Source organism: Macaca mulatta, chromosome 1 (assembly GCF_049350105.2).
Source record: "Macaca mulatta isolate MMU2019108-1 chromosome 1, T2T-MMU8v2.0, whole genome shotgun sequence".
Taxonomy (NCBI): domain Eukaryota; kingdom Metazoa; phylum Chordata; class Mammalia; order Primates; family Cercopithecidae; genus Macaca; species Macaca mulatta.
In genome coordinates, this window is record NC_133406.1 from 128,527,560 (window position 1) to 128,548,964 (window position 21,405).

The window sequence follows — 21,405 nt, forward strand, 5'->3', positions numbered from 1 at the left end:
GCTTGATAGGGAGGAATCATGATAAAAAGGTCAATATGAAATCATTTGATTATAGTAGCAATATCTAACATTTGAAATGCATCCATGCTCTTTTGTATAATCATATTAGAGTCAAGTATATTTTCACATCTGTTATAACTGCTATTGCAAAGGAGAAATACTATTGTCTTATTTTCCAAGAGATATACACAGAGCAATTTTTTTCTCCAGGGAACTTGTGCAAACCAATATAAGATCTAAATTCTTCACATAATATATAAAACAGGAGAAGCCTCTTCAGATTTTTTTTTTTTTTTTGAAGTCTGGAATGCTGGCACTTTCCAATTAGGCAACAGTTCTTCATTCCTGTAATCTAAGACATGGGATATACAGATATACATATATGTATGGTTAATCTCTTGATGTCAGAAAATGGTACTAAACAAGCAGGTATCCAATAAAATAAAGCGATTTCAGCTGATTTTACCTGGAGAACTAAATTATGCTAAACAGCTACAGTAACAGTGCTATTGTAAATTCCCTTTAAAAATGTTTTAAAAAATCAAAAATAGAAGTTCACAAGAGAGGAGTCCATAACTGATCAACTTGAATTATCCTCAGTTATACTTAGTTATACTCAATTATATTTAGTGCTTCCCATTACATCTGACAATCCTGTCTGTACAGAGGAAAACAATGATATTTTTTCTATCTCATTACCGTCTTATTTTTAGTTTCCTTTTTTACTAAAGGACACCTGCCTCCATAAACTTTCCATAAGACATTCTTTATTCAAGCATTTTATGATTAAATATTAGAATTACCATTTTTAATACAGGTTAAGGCAAGGGATGATACAGAAAGAGCTAATCCCCATAGTTTAAATCAAAGTTAAACTATGGGCAGAAGGGCACAAGAATCAAAGTTAGTCTTATTGTCAACAGACAAGAATTAGGTAAAAGGAAGAATCCGGATGATGAATATCTCTCAGATGTCTTTAAAACTGGGACATATAAAAAAGAGATTAACATGATTCAATACAATTTTGCCTAAAGGCTATGGACTAGATAAGCTGCCCTCAGGGTTCATGTACTCTTACTAAAAACGTTTATAATTTCTATTTAAATCTATCCTGTATCTCAGTACTTTTAAAAGTACAGGAACAACATGGCACTTCAAGTCTATAATCACAGTAAAATGGATGTAAAGTAGTCTGATTGCTAAGTCACGTATTATTTGGTATTATCGAACATCCACAGAGATCTTGGATGACTTATTAAGTCAACTTTATCACACATCACAGTCTAAGAATTTATGCAAGCAGGACTAAAGTCTTATTCTAGATCTAGGTCAAGATTTATCTTCTCTAAGGTAAAACTCACAAGGGACTGTCACATTGTTGGGTGTGTATAAATGAATTTTAAAAATCATAATAGGCCAGGAGATGGCACCTTTTCCTTTAACAAAAGCTAAAAGGATATTTTGTGAGAACTGAAAATTAAACTAGGACCAGCCATATTAATGAGCTGTCAATGAGTCAGTCAACTATAAGAGAGTTAAGTAACATAGTATTTAAGAACTGGAACTGGAATCTTCATTTTCTCTATCTTTGTACCCTTACCTAAACAAACACATACACCAGTAATCTTAATAATCACTTTCAGAGAACTGATAATTTAAAGTTACTGAATCAAGGCCAGGCACTGTGGATCGGATCACCTGAGGTCAGGAGTTTGAGACCAGCCTGGCCAATGTGGTAAAACCCCGTCTCTACTAAAACTATAAAAATTAGCTGGGCATGGTGAAGTCCCAGCTACTCAGGAGGTTGAGGCAGGAGAATCGCTTGAACCCAGGAGGCGGAGGTTGCAGTGAGCAGAGATTGCGCCACTGCACTCCAGCCTGGGTGACAGGGCGAGACTCTGTCTCAAAAAAAGAAAAAAAGTTATTGAATTAAGATTTCACTAAAAGCCTAAAGCAAACATTAGCCAGATGCTGTCTTTCCTAAATCTGACTACTGGAGATAATCCCCAGGTCCTTTTCTCCTTTCTGCCCATTTTTCCTGTGTACCTTCATTTAAAAAGGGAGCTATAATTACTTAGGTGTTTTTCCCTTAAGAGAGAGATTCATATCTCTAAGGAAGCACATATTAGTTAATAGGGAGCTCTTAACGGATAATCTACTAAATGGACCCAAGAGACTTACAAGAGTTACTGTAACCAACTCTCCAGTGGGACCAGTTTACTCCGACTGGAGACCAAGTTTAGTAATAATCATGTAATAAGCATCAAATTACGTAATACATCCATTCCATGAAAATAATCTTTTATGGTATTATTTATAGAACTGATGAAGTAGAAACGTTCAGGGGATTTAAATACAAATACAAATTAAAGAAAACAGTCCCCACAGATCCTGGTCTCTCACTTGATAGTCAGCTTAAATGCTGTCATAAATTTCTTTCCAATGGGGTCATTTAGTGGAAACTAAAATGGTAAAGTCAACGAATACTTAGAAGCCTAAATAGAAAACCTTTATTTGAAAGAAGCTGACGCATACCAGAGAGGGAAATGGCTACCAAAATTACACTGATATACCCCCACATATCCCCTGGAATGGGTCAAGTTTAAAAGACTGACAATATCAATTTTGGGGATGATGTAGAACTCAAAAACCGTTGGAGTGTGTGTAAACTGGTACAACCACTTTGAAAACCTTTTTAGCAGTATCTACTATAGCCGTCCATATGTATAGCATATGATCTGGCCATTCCATTCCTAGATATATACCCAACAGAAATGCATGTACATGTGCACAAAGACATATAGGAATGTGCACAGAATTATTCATACTAATTCCCTCAAGGAAAGAACTTAAATGAACACCAACAGCAGAATACAGAAACACACTTCCAGTACTGTCATGCAATAAAAATAAACTATTGCTACACTTAACATAAATAATTCTCAAAAACATATTTTGGAGTGTAAGAAGCCAGACATAGAAAAATACACTATGTTTTTGTTTATGTAAAGTTCAAAAAGAGGCAAAACTAATCCATGGAGTTAGAAATCAGGGCAGAGTTTTAATTTAATTTGGAGGAGGGAGACTCCTGTTGTTATATATGGGTGTGTTCACTTTGGGATAATTCACCAAATGTGCACTTACATCTTTTTATTTCAGAGCAACTACTGTTTCACTTCAATTCAGAATGAATTTGGGAGTCATCTAGGAAGGCGTTGTATTCATTCAACCACTATTTTTTAATACCCAACTCTGTATCAGGCACTGGGGACACAGTGGCAAGGAAAAACAGACATGGTCCTTGCTGTCAGAGAGCTTAGAATCTCAAAGGGACAGGGCAAGTTATCCAAAAGATGACTGTACCTACAAGTTATATATCACATTTACAAGTTACAGACACTTAGGAATACCATAACAGATGAAATGGAAAGTAGCTAAAGTCTGGAAAACACCAAAATAAGAAGACGAGAAAGGCACTTCTTCTGCTTTTAGCATCTTACCTGGCTCAGAGCTGCTGCTGACTATGGGCCTAGAGCAGCAGACATGATTTCTTTTTAGGCTTCTTCTTTTCCACTGGTGTTTTCCTATTTATCTGTCTGACCAGGTCATAAAATATCTAAGTAAAAACAAGAAAAAAAGTACTTACTCGACCAACTTTTGAGACTTTGTTCCACAAAACAACTCTGGTAGGTACTATTCTGGTCTTAGATATGTATTCTGCTTCTTTCTTTGGAAGTCAGATTTGTTAGAAGGCTCTGACTTTCAATCAGGGTAAAAAGCAGGACTTACCTATTTATAATGAAGGAAAGGCCCTTGCTCCTAGATATTCGACATCAAATCAAGAAAAAACTGGTAGTAAAAAATAGTGAAAACTCCAAACCTACAGAAAAGTTGCAAAAATAGTACCAACAACTTCGTATATTCTTCCCAGATTCACCAATTCGTAACATTTTGCCACTTTTACTTCACACACACACACACACTCTTTCTGAATCATCTGAGAGTAGACCTTAACTATTAAGTCCTTGATAGTTAAATTGTTCCTAAGAACAAGGATATTCTCTTACATAAACACATTATAGTTATTACACTTAAGACATTTAAGGATTGACATATTATTTTGTATAACTACACAGCAAATTCCAATTTTGTGTCAATTGCCCCAATAATGTACTTTATAGTAACTTTCCCCTCCAAGGACAAGATCTATTCAGGATCACACACTGCATTTTATTTCCTCTCACTTTAGTTTTTAAAAATCTGGAACAGTTCCTTGGCCTTTGCCTTTCAGGACATTGTCATTTCTGAAAAATAAAGGCTAGTAACTTCCCTCAATTTGGGCTTATCTGAGATTTTCTCGTGATTAGATTCAGGTTATACATTTTTGTCTAAAATAGGACAGAAGAGATACTGTCCCCCTTTCAAGATATCACATGCAGAGGCACATGATTTTTGTCTTTTTTTATGTTAATTTTGGTTAAAGCAAAAAATATTCAGAAAAAGTCTGCTAATCCTTGATTTGAAGTAACAAATATTTGTGGGTTTTAGTTTGTTTGTTTTGTTTTGAGACAGAGTCTCACTCTGTCACCCAGGCTGGAGTGCTGTGGCACAATCTCGGCTCACTGCAACCTCCACTTCCCAGGCTCAAGCGATCCTTCCATCTCAGCCTCCTGAACAGCTGGGAACTACAGGCGTGCGCCACCACACCCAGCTAATTTTTCTATTTTTCGTAGAGACAAGGGTTTTGCAATGTTGCCCAGACTGGTCTCAAACATCTGAGGTCAAGTGATCTGGCTGTCTCGGCCTCCCAAAGTGCCAGGATTTTAGATGTGAGCCACTGTGCCCAGCCCAAATAATATTTGTTAATAAATCCTGTGGATTCATTTTTGGATGAAAAGTGCAGTGTCAAAGACAAAAATACAATGCTACTTATCTCATAAAAGCAGATTATTTTAATTCTGATGCCAAAGTATTAAAACATGAAATAGATAAGCTTTGCTATGAAATACAACACTTACTAATGATTTGGAATAAAAACAAATATCATATAAGTCCCTTATTGATACTAACCTGGAATAAATAGTTCTTTGCAGAAATATATTAAAAAATGGACTGGCTTTAAGGAGCATCTCAGGGACAACTGGTAAAATCTGAATATATACCAAACACAGACTGTGTCATCAATTTTTAGGATTCTAATCATTGTGCTGTGGTTGTGTAAGACAATGTCTTTGATCTGAGGATACATACACTAAAATATTTAGGGGTAAAGAAGTGTAATTTCTGTAAACAAGTGGCAAAATTTTAATAATGGGTGAATCTGATGAAGGGTGAACAAATTCTTTTTTATTGTTCTTATATCTTTTGAGTACATTTTAAGAGTAAAATATTTTTAAATTATCAATCTAAATGTATTTTAAGATAGATGGTAAATAATTGTATTTCTTTAAAATAATTGCCTATTTACTTTTTTAAATGGTCCAGACTACAAGACTAAATTAACTGTTAAAAAGAAAAAAAACCTGAATGATTTATCCAAAAGCTATAAAAGTGACTCATTTAAATTCTTTTCTTTCTGCTCCATTCTTCCCACTCCCATCCTCTTCAAATCATTTAACTGTTATCTTATTTCTAAAAGAAGTCTGAAAACAGAATTTATAAACAAAATTGTAGTTTCTGTTTTACAACTCCAAAGTCCAAGTTGTTTCAAAACTCTGAAAACTTCAAGAACTCAATGTGCTTAAGGCACAAATGAGCTTTTATTAGTTCCCTACACTCAATGCATAAGCTATAAGATAAAAAATTAATAAAAGTAAACTAAAACAGTAAGTTAATAAAAATTACAAGTAGTTTCTATTTCAGTTTCTTCATACTAGCCAGTTTCTGGTTTCTGGTACTATACAGAAAGGTAACTAATGTTTGTAGTATTATTCTAAATTATTTCTTTGGAAAACATTGCCTACCTCACAGCAGCAGATGGTTCAGTGATGAGGGCAAGTTCGAACTATAATATTTGGTTAGAAATGCTGAAAGGCCCCAGCCTAGGTTCTTCCTCATCTCTCTGAACTATAGAAAAATCTAAAGGGAACACAGAATAGAGTTTCTCAATCCCTCTCCCATTCCTAAATTGGGATGTCTTGATTCCAATTACTATTCCAGCCTCAGCAAAGAACAATTAATTCTTGATTAAGACTACTGTGATTCTGGTATAGCCATATACTACTTTAAAACATTGAAAAGTGGTGTGAATAAGAGTTTTATATATATATATATATATATATATATATATATATATATGAATGAATTAGGGGGCTCTTCAGCCAAGTAGTATGTCCTTGTGTCTGTTTTCAAATTTAAGGCCAAGAGGTGAATTTTTGAAAGTATCTCTCTATAATTCAGGCATTCAAAAATCACAAAAAAATTTACAAGGCAAAAGTTGTGTGAGGAACTATTAACTATCAAAGAAATCCTGTAGCTGGATTATCAGGTTATAAAGAGAAAAATATTAAAAGAAACTAAAATTATCTGCTCCATTCTCCCCACTCAAGAATTGAACATAAAGTTTGTATGTTTTCCAAAAAGTAAAGATTCTTGAGATGGCTAATGCATTTCATTTTATGGTTTTTCTGTTTGTTTTTATAAACCCTCGTTTATAAACTCTCTGCTTTAACAAGACTGCTATGAAAAAGTATCTCTGCTGCATTGGAAACTAATCCAGAGGAAGTTTAATAGCGTGCAGGAAGGTTTAACAGCATGTAGGTTCTCACAAACATGTAGTGCACTGTCCTCTGGCTCCCAAAGGGAGAAGTCCTATGCACTGGACCCAGGCCCAACCCAGCCCCACCGGAGCCTGGAGCCTGACGAACTTGGTTGGTGGGTCCCACGGAGGTAAGGACAAGGACAGCAAGGAACCACATCCCTTAAGGCCAATTATCTTGTAGATAGTGACCTCACATCACTGTTCTGCTAGCCAAACACATTCACCACTTCTAACACATTCTTTATCAAAATCACTTTTTTTCTTTAATTATTGCTGAAAGACTTGTTTCCCCAGTAGGATGCAAACTTCTTCAGGGCAGGAATAGTGTCTGTCTGACTATTACCTGGGGGCCTGACACAGGGCCAGACACATAATAGTCAATAAATATTTGCTGAGTAAATACAATTTATAAATTTCCTGTTTCTATGTACTTGTTAAAAATTGTTTCACATAAAAAAGCAAGCTTGGGCACTCTTGATTATCTGTAAAATACAGAAGCCGACGCAAGCTTAATTTTTTTTTTACCTGCCAGGTGTTTAAAGTAACCTGGTCATTTTTAAAAGTCAGATAATAGTCTCTAAGCATAATATTAGTCAAGAAAAAGTGGCCAGCAGAACCACAGGTCAGAGAGAACAGCAAGCAAAAACAGAGGATTCATAACTTAACCCACTCTCACTCTCACTCTCACCTATGTAGTTAAGTGATCTGAATTCTGACTGATTACCTGTAATGCTACAAATGGCAAATGCAAGGGCAGGAAAGACACCCACTCTGTTTTGTTTTTATTTTTTTTTAAAGGCTTATGGTAAAGTTAACAAAAGCAAGGGAACTTTTTAAGGTTGATTGGTGGGGACAGTTGGAAATTGCACTAAATTTTTAGGGGCCCAGTAAACTAGCATACTGTTGGCCCTTTACACCCAGGCATGCAGCTTATTTGCTAAGTATTCTTGTCCACAGCTATGTTTTCAAGATAGTGGAGTGCTTAACTCAGTGACCCCACCCCCATGCCCCGCACAAAAGCCTTGTGCATCAGCTGTATCAGGCCTAAAGGACTGAGTGAATTCCAGGTACATGTCCATACTCACACAGATTACCCACTTATGAGTCATGCACCAAAGGTGAAGTAAGACTCAGAACATTATTCTGTGATATCCATGAAAACATATTTTCCAACTGACTTTACAACCTATTTTATGCATCTGGATAAATAATTATTAAAATATAAGGGTGATGTAATAATTTTTACACACCACTTTATCGCATATCACTTAGAGGCTTAGCAGGATTTTATACACATTCTTTCATTTTAGCTTCAAAATAAGGTAAATTTAAGTATCCTCATACAGCCATCAAAGTGACCTTATGTAAGCTAAAAAATATAGTTTCTAGGAATTAGTGTTTCCTATAAAATGACAGAATCAAGATTGCTTAAAAGATAAAAAATGCTTCTTAAAAGTTTGGCTGTTAACTTAAAGCAAACTAAAAAGGCACTTGTTTGTGCTGCCCAGCAATTGTAGGTTACCTCATTAACATTGATCTTTGACTTTGCAGAAGATTCTAAAAAGGCACAGTTACACCACTGTCTTGCTAAATTCTGGCCCTGTTCTTTGCCAACTACTCGCTCATCTTCCAGGTCACATTTATTGCCAACCAAAATCATTGGAACCTGTGGGAAGAAAAAAACATAAAATGAACAATAACATACTTATTACTTAGCCTTTTAAAAAAATAAATAAGCAATTATCTGCCACCAACTAAAATGCATTAGTTGGGACTGCAAGCTTCATCAAGTACTAACAAAAAGTGTATGTTGAGGGGAAGAGGTGAAGGAAGAAGGAAGAGACCAAAAAAAAAAAAAATAAAATAAAATAAAAGAGATCCCACTACATAGATACACTAAATTATTTTAAGACTATAATGCTGTCCAGGTGCAATGGTTCATGCCTGTAATCCCAGGGAGGCTGAGGCAGGAGAATTTCTTAAGCTCAGGAGCCGGAGACAAGCCTGGGTAACATAGTGAGACCTGGTCTCTACTAAAAAATTCAAAAACAATCAGCCAGGCAGGATGGCACACACCTGTAGTCCCAACTACTCAGGGGGTTGAGGTGGGAAGATCACTTGAGCCCGGGAGGTAGACTGTAATGTGTGAATTATGCCAAAGAAATTTTAGAAATAAAAACATACCACTATGGATCTTAATAATGTTCTTTGAACACTGTTTCTGACACAACTACCATCTTTCAAAGCTCAACTTAGTTCCCACTTCTATGAAGTATTCTTTGGCTCCTCTTTTTCCCCTACTGCACTTTTTAACCTGTAGCACAATGAGTACTTTATTACACATGTTCTCATTTTCTAAACATCTCACCACATAATTTCGAGGTTAATTTTGAAAGTTAAATTTTTTTTTTTTGGTCACAGGGGCTCTTTCAGGCATGTGGCAGGTAGCTTCCAAATCCTCTACTGATAGAGAAAACAGGCACTTTTTTATTTGGCCACAGCGAGATGGCATAACACCTAACAGAGAAAAAAAATACTTACATCTTCCGTGTCCTTAACCCGTAAAATCTGTTCCCTCAGGTCCTGTAAGTCATTAAACGTGGACTGAGCTGTAATAGAATATACTAGTGCAAAACCTTGGCCATTCTTCATATACAAATCCCTCATCGCTGTAAATTGCTCCTATGATTAAAAAATATGCAATTATAAATATATGAATTTTTTGAATGTATACTGGAACAATTCAAAACAGCATACGTACAAGTGAGCAACTACATTTTTTATTACTTGCTATCCTAACAGAAAACAAGACTTAACACAGTTTCCAGCAACTCTGAGGTGACTAGAAACAATGACAGTAAACTGTAGAATTAAAAAGGAATTCTTAACCACTTTAATTTGCTTTTGTGTGATTTAGAACTGTATATAATTTTTTAGAAACAGATCTTAATTTTGATCCTAAATAATTTTATTTGCAAATTTATGACACAACTACTGCCCAGGTGCTAACAATCTGAGGTATAAGCCCAATACTGAACTATGACTTAATCATCCAGCATCAATATCTCTACTGGCAGATTTTATCATCTTTCTTTTACTATTCCCATGGCATAGCAAGATTTTTATCATCTTGACAGTCAATAAACTCTTTTTATAAGCACTTGTTAATGGTCAGGGGCAATGACTCACATCTGTAATCCCAACACTCTGGAAGGCCAAGGCAGGCGGATCAATCACCCCAGGTCAGGAGTTAGAGACTAGCCTGGCCAACATGGTGAAACCCTGCCTCTACTAAAAATACAAAATTAGCTGGGCGTAGTGGTGCACGCCTATAGTCCCAGCTACTCAGTAGGCTGAGGCAGGAGAATCACTTGAACCCAGGAGGCAGAGGTTGCAATGAGCCAAGATCATAACACTGCACTCAAGCCTGGGCAACAAGAGTGAAACTCTGTCTTGGGGAAAAAAAAAAAAAAAAAGAGCTTGTTCATGTATTTTCATTTCCCACTTTGTGAGAATAGTGCAATGACATATAGCTTTCAGTTAAATTTACTAATTGTTAACATTTAGTCACTGAGCTTTAGTCATGCCAAATTAAAATTATTTAATTTTAAACTTCCTTTTATCTGGTGACAATCATTACTGCATTTGTAACTACAGAGGTTAATACAAGACAAAATCTTATTTTAGAAAAGTTTTAGTGTTTTATATATATTATTTTAAAAGCACATATGGTAGAATATTAAAAATGTATACATCTTGGGTCTTTATATTAAGTAACTACACATTTTGGATCTTTTTACCTTTGGATGCATTAAACAGAAAAGACAAATCCACAAGGTTTCTTAAGCTTGTTGCTGCCTTGGCTTCCTTGCTCCCCATGACCATTACAACTCTATTTTGTCTACTACATCTAAAATAGTTCTGGTTGTTCTACCCTGGCTGACGTACTCTTTCTTGTATTCCAGGGAGTTAGCTATGCTACCACTCAACCATTTCTTCAGCTTCAAATTCGTCTATGGTCTGCCACAGGAATATGGCTGAGCTTCCTATACTGCTGCCAGTGTATTTTCTGGGAAAGATGTAAAAACTGGGAGTTTCCTGGATTTTTCACTGATAAGGTTTGCAACAGGCAACCTGAGTTCTGAAAATCCAATTTAAGAAAAGTCCTTACAGAACTGCTGTGGTTGGTGTCCCCTCCTATTGAGAATGCCAACCTCCTTCTTAAGGACAGTCTACAAGTTTCATCCATTCACAACAAATATCTACTAACAATGTTGTAGCCCTACCTTTTAAGGTAAAGCCAATAGGGTTCTCCGAGAGTTTGGATGTACACAGAATATAACAAAAAATACAGTCAAAGATGACTCCATGGTTTCAGGCATAACCAACTAAAAGGGTACTATTTACTGAGATGGGAAAGAATGGAAAGACCCAGGTCAGGGAAAGGCTATCAGGAGTTCAGTTTGGACATGTTATGTTTGAGATGCTTATTAGACATACAAAAAGAGATACCAAGAGGCAGTTAGATATAAGAGCTTGAAGTTCAGAAAAGAAATGAGAGATAGGGATATTGTTTGGATGTTTGTCACCTCCAAACCTTATGCTGAAATGTAATCCGCAATGTTGGAGGTGAGGCCTGTGGGAGGTGTTTGGGTCATGGAGGCAAATCCCTCATGAATGGCTTAGTGCTATCCTCACGATTGTGAGTTCCCATGAGATCTGGTTGTTTGAAAGTGTGTGGCATCTCCCGCTCTCTCTTTGCTCTTGCCACGTAAAACACCTACTCCCCTTTGCCTTTCACTATGATTGTAAGATTCCTGAGGTGTTTACCAGAAGCAGATGCTGAAGCTATGCTTGTATAGCCTGCAGAACCATGAGCCAATTAAACCTCTTTTCTTCATAAATTATCCAGCCTCAGGTATTTCTTTACAACAATGCAAACGGCCTAATACAGACAGAGTTATAAAGTTAGTATTTATTAGGATACAGATTGTATTTAAAACCAAGCAACTAAAGATCTCCAAAGCAGTGTTGTTAGAAAAGAGAAGTGCAAGTATTGAACCCTGAGGTCCTCCAACATTAAGAGGTGGGGAAGATAAAGAGGAATTAGGAAAGGAGACGTAGGAGTAACCAATGAGACGGAGAAAATCCGAAAAGTATTGTTTCTTGGAAGCCAAATGAATAAAGGTTTTACATTAGAAAGCAGTGATAAACTGAGTCAAAGGCTGCTGAAAAGTCAAGGGAGTTGAGGATATATTCAAGAGAATTATAAATGATGGACGGACCGTGGACCTGAAGCTATATGCAGAGGGGGCTGAAGATATAAGGGATAATAAAAAGATGTTAGGATAAATGGATTATAGGTTGTAATGAAGTTGAAGGGCACTAAAGGAAATGAGATGTCTTGGGTGCAGTGGCTCACACCTGTTATCCCAGCACTTTGGGAGGCCAAAGACAGGAGGATCCCTTGAGTCCAGGAGTTCAAGACCAGCTTGGACAACATAGTGAGACCCTGTCTCTACAAAAAACAAACAAACAAACAAACAAAAACACCTAGGTGTGGTGGTGTGCGCCTGCAGTAGCACCAGCTCCTCAGGAGGTGATGGTGGGAAGATTTCTTGACCCTGGGAGATTGAAGCAGAAGTGATCTGTGTTCAGACCACTGCACTCCAGCCTGGGTGACACAGAGAGACCCTGTTTCAAAACAAAAAACAAAACAAAACAAAACAAAAAGAGGAAGTGAGATGGATAAAGAAAAAAGTAGTGAGTAGTGGAGGATAAGAAGCTTGGAAATTAGATTAGGGAGGTATTATATATTGGTAATCACACAATCTAGGGTAAAACCATGGTATGAATGCCTTAAAGGTAGGATGGGCATTAAGGAACTGATAGGCCAAGCCAGGGTAGTAAATTATCTATGTGTGAGAGAGCAAAAATCTTCAAAGGGTAAGGAGTGATTCTGAGACAAGATTAAGCAGCTGTTTGCAAAGTTTTATGCAAGGCACCAGGGACACAAACAAGCAAATAGGCCTTATAACACAGCATGTTGAGTGCTATGATGGGAGACAGACACGATATTGGATAGCACAAAGTAAAGATCTCTGTGATAGAGAACTTCCGTCTTACAATTTGGACAGAGAAAAAAGAAAGAATGCCCATACACTGTGGATGTGATTAAAAAAAAAAAAAAAAAAGTAGAAAGTATTCTTTTTAGCTATTGGGGTTTCTGGAAACAAAGGGGAATTTTGCTGATTCAGAAGCTAAAAACATCAGGGAGGAGGAGGGTGGGAGAGGGAGAGACAGCTTGATTCAGCTGATACAAGATGTAGTTTCAGAAGGTCTTTACCAGAAGCTTGCTGTGAGGGCAAAGGTCCCTGTTAAAAGTTAAGATCAATTTTAAGCATGGAAAAATATAGTATAATTAGTACTATATTGTTGTATAATATCACTCCAATTGCTTACATGCTTTTTTGGACTATCTGAAATGTTTCCATCATTTATAAAAATTACGGTAGAAAATTTTGTGCTGAATTTTAAACAACTTATCACATTTAAGAATGCCAGTCAGGTGCCATGGCTCACACCTATAATCCCAGCACTTTCAGAAAGAGAGCCAGGAAGAACACTTGAGGCCAGGAGTTTGAGATTAGCCTGGGCAACACAGAGAGACTACTTCTAAAAAAAAATTTTTTTTTAATTAGCCGGGGGTGGTGGTACGTGCCTGTAGTTCTAGCTACCCAGGAGGCTGCGGCAGGAAGATTGCTTGAGCCCAGGAGACTGCAGTGAGCTATGATTGCACCACTACACCCTCGCCTAGGCGATAGAGCAAGACCCTGTCTCTTAAGAAAAACAAAAGACGAACCCATCCATTTTAAAGCTAGGAATTGCCTAATGTGTCAAGTCTATGTGTATGGAGAAAAATAAACAAATAAAAGCAAAGATTGCTTCATGTATGTATTTTGTGTGGCAGTATAACTGGAAACCATCAGTTATTAATAAAAAATTATAAAGGTGATGGTATTACTGAAGATAAGAAGAATAAAAGCAAATACACAATTCCATACTGTGTAACAGACATTATGCCGAATGATTTATAATTATTATCTCATTTGCTTATCACAAACACCTTATGATATACTAATATCATTATACTCATTTAAAGATTAGAAAAAGGAGGCTCAAAGTAATCCTAAATCTTCTGAGGAAGATTTTTGCCTTCCTCAGAAAACATGTATCTGTCACCAACCCCTAGAGATGTCAAAATGCTAGTGAAAAGAAAAAATTATAAAAATTAATGACTATGGTGCCAAAAGACAAGGTCTTATTTAAACCCACAGAAATACAAATATTAGCTAAAACTCTAAATTTAAAATACATTTAAAAAAATCATTGATAGCATAATCCTTACCTCAATGTAGGAAGAAACCCAACACACAGATTATTACAGCTGAACTTTGTGATACGTAAGCATTAACTACATTACAGTTGATTTCATATTACTTAAGAATCCCTATGTTCAGAGAATTTCTTCTTAATCAGAATGATTACTTTTACTCAGAATTATTTGGATGACAAAACCTACTCAGATGACAAAACCTGCTCACAAATTAAAATCTATCAAAAAAAGAGAAAACATCCTTACTGTCCCTGCAGTATCCAGGATTTCGAGCATACACTGTTGGCAATCGACTTCAACTTGCTGTGGGGGCAAAAAAAGAAAAAGTTAAAAAGTAACATCAAAATCTCATTCTGTTTTCTTCTCCTGTCTTCCATCAAAGTTATCTATTAACAAATACAAAGCCTTTCTCCAGCAGTATGCTGTATGGCTGGGGGTAAACTTGGTACCACAATAAAGAACAGCGGTCTCAAGTACAGGCTATTCATATTACAGAAGCCAAGATGGTTAATGCTGAGTTTAGATATTTTCTGACCTCTGTAATGATTCTTATTTGTTCTTAATAAAGGCAAAAGTCGTATTTTGGAATTTAAGGAAAACTTCAACAAACAAGTATAGTTCTAACAGAAAAAAAGTATATATGCCTATTTATATTATCTCCAAAGAAAACAAAGTACAAAAATATTAAATGGCTCAAAATGCACACAAGATTTTGGGGTAAAAAAAAATCTTGCCAACTTACCATGTTCAAGTTGTTAAAATTTTACTAAAACATGCAGAAAATTAATACATAGTAAAATTTGAGTTTAAGACATAAAAGAAACACAGGAGTACTCAAATAAACAGCAATGAGCTAAAACAGTCCTCAAGACTAAGGCACTTTTCTAGAAAAGCTCTATGTGAAAGGTGAAATTTTATACACTGAGTTCTATTTACCCACTGATCTTATAAAAGAAGAGAAGGTTGGTCTAAAGAAAGTATCAACTATCAACTGTGTGGAAAACTATTTTAATAAAGAAGGGATTAAGAAAAGTTAGTAATTTAGAATTTTAGGTACAGATCTTGCTTTGCAGTTAAAGCTTTAACTAGCAACTTACTTTGGGGAAATTTCAGTAGAGCAATACTGTCTTCTAAAAATAAATGTGCTAACCTAAAGACTATTTTAAACTCTGCTTCTGTGTCAGATCAGACATTGATGAGGGGCACCACTGGTCAGACCACAAACTCATCCCCCCCACCACTTATGGGACAAGTGTGATAATCTGCAAAATGTGTAACTGGGAACGCTCAATGAATAATCAATTAGGACTACAGTTTCTCAATGTATCTAGAGCATAATTTTGTTTCCAATTTGAAGACAATGAAACTGCTCTGCTAGTAGTGCTTCATGAACTAACATATTAATTCAACAGAAGTTACAGCACTCTTAAAGGTAAATTCTAAAAACATCTTCAAAAGCAATCCTTTCCTATTAAAGTTCAATCTTTTAAAAAAAAATCCTTGGCTACTAGCCTTTTATAACCCCCATCCCACCCAATATATTTGACAAGTAAAATACTGAAAATTTTCCACAACTCTAGCTGGTCTTCTACAGAATATTTTTTGTCAAGACCAAGTATCTATTTTTTTTTCCCTTTTAAATAGTCTTTATTTATTATAGCAGTTTTAGGTTCACAGCAAAACTGAGAGGAAGGTGCAGAGATTTCCCACATATTCCCTGCCACCACAAATGCATAGCCTCACCCCACTATCAACATCCTGCACCAGAGTGGTACATCTGTTACAACTGATAAACCCACATGAACACATCATTATCACCAAGAGTCCACAGTTTACATTAGGATTTTCTTTTGGCATTGTACATTCTGTGGGTTTGACAAATGTATGGCATGTAACCCAATTATAGTATTACACAGACTCTAATTTGTTTGTAGTCTAAAGATGAAATACCTTTAAACTTATAAAACTAAACAAAAATAAAAATGTTTAGTCACTGGATAACTTCAAGCATAAAGGTGGTCTTAACTTTTGGTAACAAAAGAGTAAGTTGAAAACACACCTACTATTTATATGTAATTTTTTCATATGTGGCAATATTCCCCACCTGGAAAATGTCCACATTAAGGAACAAGTCACTAATTAGTAACAGAACATAGAGCTCTGAATATCGAAGTAGTATTCTGTAATAAATATTCTGTCTTGATGAAACTTTTAAAAACATATGCACAACATTTGCATCATTTCTCAAAACTATTTTCAAAAAGCAAATGTACAGATCAAATTTTAACATCATAAGGAACTACTTGTAAACGTGTGTACAAGTTTCACATTTTACCTTTCTGTAGGAATCTTCTATCGTTGGGTCATATTTTTCAACAAAAATTCCCTGAACAAACTGAACTGTCTGGGGAAAAAAAATAAGAGAAATATTTAAAAATTAAAGAAAAAACTCCTTTGAATGTTACTTAACCTCACAAGCTATGATGATTAATTGAAATTATGTGAAAATTCTGGGTAAACACATAAATGTAAAGTATATCATTATCTTTCAATATAAGGATACAACCACAATTAAGAGTACATTTATTATGAAAGGAGGTAGTCATGTTAAAAGCTGTCATCAATACTGACGATAATACTGTTAATTACATTAAGTTTTAAAATACAAGGATACAAATAACATATCTGAACTAATTAAAAGATGAAAAATTATCAGTATTTAACTCCTACTGCCCCTTTGTATATCTATAGTAACTTTTATCCCATGCCCTCTGCCCTTAATGAAGTGACAAAGATTCTAATTTTTTTTTAAAACACAGGGTCTTTGCTATGTTGCCTGGGCTGGCCTTGAACTCCTGAACTCAAGAGATCCTCCCGCCTCAGTCTCCTAGGTAGCTGGGACCTCAAGCAGCATCTGGCTTAAATTTTTTAAAGCCTTTCTAAATTGTGGTGGAAAAGAGAAAGGGAAATTTAAACTTACTGAATGTTTATTATGTTCCAGACATTAAGCTAGCCACTTTTAATTTATAACCACATTCAAATTTCACTTTCATCCCAGAAATAGTTATTCTTCCTATTTGCCAGCTGAGATTCAAACATACATCTTCCTGATTCTAAAGCCTTACTTTTTCCATTGGAAAATACTGCCCATTCGTCTTTTTCAGATATTACCTACTTTTATCTTAAAGGCATCTAAAAACACATACTAGAAAATACGTATTTATCATTCAGTAAGTGAAAAAAGTACAGAAGATGGTTTTAAGATATTGCCTAGATAACTTTAAAACAGGGTCTGGTACATTGTTGCCTAAAAAGCAAGGGTAAGAATGTGGACTAAGGTCATCTACACTTAAATTACTCAGAGGAGTATTTGATATACTATTTTAGCTTGAGCTAAAGAGATTAACTCAAATATAGTAAACAAACTTCTTTCTCCTACTAAGCTTCTATTATTCAAAGGCAACTCAAGATAAAATCACAACAAAAACTTTAATAATCACTTTTATCAAGGATTTAATCACCTCATCTTCTAAGTATGACACATAATTTAAACATAAAAAACAGTCTACGCTGGATGCAGTGGCTCATGCTGTACTCCTAGCACTTCAGGAGGCCAAGGCAGGAGGACTGCTTGAGCTCAGGAACTTGAGACCAACCTGGGCAACGTAGTGAGACTTTGTCTCTACAAAAAAAATTTAAAAATTAGCCAGGGGTGGTGGCATGCACCTGTAGTCCCAGCTACTTGGGTGGCTAAGGTGGGAGGATTCCTTGAGCCTAGGAGGTTGAAGTTGTAGTGAGCCATGATCATGCCACGGCACTCCAGGGAAAGATGCTGATTCAAAAACAAAACAACAAAAAAAATACTTTGGGAGGCCGAGGTAGGCAGATCACGAGGTCAGGAGATTAAGACCATGCTGAAACCCCGTCTCTACTAAAAAATACAAAAGGCCGGGCGCGGTGGCTCAAGCCTGTAATCCCAGCACTTTGGGAGGCCGAGACGGGCGGATCACGAGATCAGGAGATCGAGACCACCTGGCTAACACGGTGAAACCCCGTCTCTACTAAAAAATACAAAAAAAACTAGCCGGGCGAGGTGGCGGGCGCCTGTAGTCCCAGCTACTCCAGAGGCTGAGGCAGGAGAATGGCGTAAATTCAGGAGGCGGAGCTTGCAGTGAGCTGAGATCCGGCCACTGCACTCCAGCCTGGGCGACAGAGCGAGACTCTGTCTCAAAAAAAAAAAAAAAAAAAAAAAAAAATTAGCTGGGCGCAGTGGTGAGAGCCTGTAGTCCCAGCTACTCGGGAGGCTGAGGCAGGAGAATGGCGTCAACCCGGGAGGCGGAGCCTGCAGTGAGCCGCGATCTCGCCACTGCACTCCCGCCTGGGCGGAAAAAAGAAAAAAAGGCAGTCTAATATGGCTTCCTAATATGCTTTAGGCTAGAACAGAGGTTCTCAAAATACGGTCCAAGACAGAGGCTCCCCAAGGCCAAACTATCTTCCTAACAATACTAAGATGTACTCTTCTTCTTCTCTCATAAGTTTACAGTGGAATCTTCCAAAGTAGAACATTTGCTATTCCAAGAGACTGGATACAGAAGCAGGCATAAGAGCCCATGTGCCTTCTATAAACCAGACATTAATAAGACTTGCACAAATGCAAAACAATCCAACACTTCTCATTTCTTTCTTACTAAAAGTAATGTTTTACTACTCCTCTGAAACTTATCCTCTGTCTTAATTTTCAGGGACATCTCATTCATTGATTCACATAGATTATAATTTTATTCCTCAGGTTTTTGTACTGGATCATCTCTTTTCCTCTCTTGTATCCTCATTTTCCTCTCCAGTGGAGAGGAATTGCCCCAGCATACAAATATGCTTTACTATCTCCAATTCTAAAACAAAAACAAAAACCTCCCTTAACCCCAATATCTCTCCAGCTTCTGCCCCCATTCTCTGTCTCCTCTTATAATCAAGCTTCTTCAAATGTCTATATTCCATTTCCTCAGCTCTCATTTGCTCTTCAACCCACCCCACTATGCTTATGGCAACATGACCTGACTAAAGCTGCTTTCTTTACCATGTCCCACTACCTCTATGCTCTCTGATCATCTCTTTCCTCTTTTTTACTTGACTTTTGAGCAATCAAGTAAAGACACCTTCTATGCTAGATCCTCCAATCCTACCCACTTCCTAAAGGTTGAGAGGTACTCAGAGCTCAGTACTGGGCTCTGCTCTTCTCTCTCTAGTATCTCCCTAGACCTCTTTCACTCCTGTGGATTTTTTTCCAAAATTATTTCTGAAAAGGTGATTCATGGACATAGCACTAAATTCAAAAGGCATAAAAGGCTATGCAGTGAACTAAGCTTATCTACCACCCTTGTTCCCAGCTATCCAGTCCCACTCCCAAGAAAGTAACTGATATTACCCATAGCTTATTTAACCTTGCAGAGATACTCTATGATTTTACAGCTATCTGCCCTCAGCCTACACTTTTTTTAATATAAAACACAAATTATAGTCTACACTGTTTAGTACCTTTTTTCTCTGTAATACATCTTGGATATCATTACATATTGGTATATATAGAGCTATTGCATTCTTTCTAATGGCTGTATTCTACTCTGAAAATGTATTAAAATTTACTTAACTAGCCCCTTAATGGAACACATTTAGGTTGTTTCCAGACTCTGGTCACTTGGTCACTGTAAAGAATGTTGCAATGTTCCCTGACCACGCCATTTTGCACATGTGAACTTATATGTGGGCTACATTTTTAGAAAAGGAATCTTTGAATTGAAAGTTATATGCCATTAAAAATGACAGATATTCTCAAACATTCTCGACAAAGGCACTAATTTACACACCTAACAGTAATGTAACTCTCATGAAATTAAATATCATCACCATATTGATGGCACCCAAAGTCATATCACCGGTCTCTCTCTTTTATTACTTCAACATGTCACAAACATAAAATCTGGCTTGACTCTTTGATTTGGACTCTCACTGCTCATTCTCCACTGTTTCCCTTCTTTTTTTAATCCATCCATAATAGTAGCTCAAACTAGAAACCTGGGAGCCATCCTTGACAGCTCCTTCTCTCCTAGTCCCCGTATCAATCTAGCACCAACTTACGTCAGTTCTACCACTTACTCAATCCTCAAACATCTACTTCTCTTCTCTCTTCTTCACTGCCATGGTTTTAATCCAAGGTTCCATAAACAATGATCTGGTATACTGTATTAACTCCCAATTTGTCTCCCACATCCACTCTGCCTTTCTTCTAAATTAATCCGTATTTTTTTTTCAGAGTATCTCTCTCACAAGTATAACCAAGGAGTTCTTTGTTTAATTGTGTATTTATCACATCTCCTCCACTACAATGCAAGCTCCATGAGAAACTATGACTGTTTTTGTTCACTCCTGTGACCCTAGAATCTGACATTGTAGAAGCTCAGTAACTATTTACTAAATAAAAACAGCATGAACACAAAAAATGACCTTCATTCCATGTAAGTCTAGAGTGGAAGCAGGTGAGGAATTATCCCAATAGAATCTGTAATAATCAGTTTCCCCCACTACAATGTAAATTCCTTAAAAATGAGAACAATCTTACTCCTCTCTGAATCATAAACACTGGTGCTTGCCATGTAAGACAGTCAATAAATAATTGATAAATGTAAGAATAAATGAGCCAACATTATAAAAGTGTATATCTGTGGTTATTAAATGATTTCCCGTCCTTTGTGGGGCAGATACCAGATATATAATAATGCCACTTTTTCTCTTTGGTGTCTAGAAGTCTGAAAGCAAGGAAATATCAAAATTCTTCTTGTATTATACTAATCAGTTACAGTTAGGTGGCTAACTTACCAGAGCAGACTTCCCAACGCCTCCTGAACCAAGGACCACTAGCTTGTACTCACGCATGATGTGATCTGTTTAAATACTGACGATCTGAAAAACAAACAAACAAAAAAATCAAAGATTAAGAAACATACTAACAGCCTAATAACGTACAACTGCTACATCAAATATAGGAGTTTGTTTTGTTTTTTCCTTGTAAGACTATCAAATGGACAACAGAAGCTACATGGCAAAAATCCATACAGATTTTAACATAAGTTTATAGGATTACTTTCAGACATTTTAATTCACTGAAGATCATCTTTGACTAGGCATCAATTATGTTCATATTACTTCTAAGAATCTTTGATTAAAAACAAGATGATTAAATCCAACAGTTGAT

At 36.4% G+C, this 21,405-nt stretch overlaps 1 protein-coding gene across 1 annotated transcript; it reads right to left on the bottom strand.

The window, feature by feature from the left end:
- Nucleotides 1-283: 283 nt before the first annotated feature.
- Nucleotides 284-21,113, bottom strand: RAP1A (RAP1A, member of RAS oncogene family; the record flags this gene model as incomplete). Its single annotated transcript, NM_001261638.1, is given in 7 exon segments — nucleotides 284-352; nucleotides 3,501-3,616; nucleotides 8,283-8,426; nucleotides 9,302-9,442; nucleotides 14,403-14,459; nucleotides 16,492-16,560; nucleotides 21,030-21,113. Coding segments are annotated over 6 exon segments (555 nt in total). The 3' UTR covers nucleotides 284-352; nucleotides 3,501-3,529.
- Between the last annotated feature and the right edge of the window lie 292 nt (nucleotides 21,114-21,405).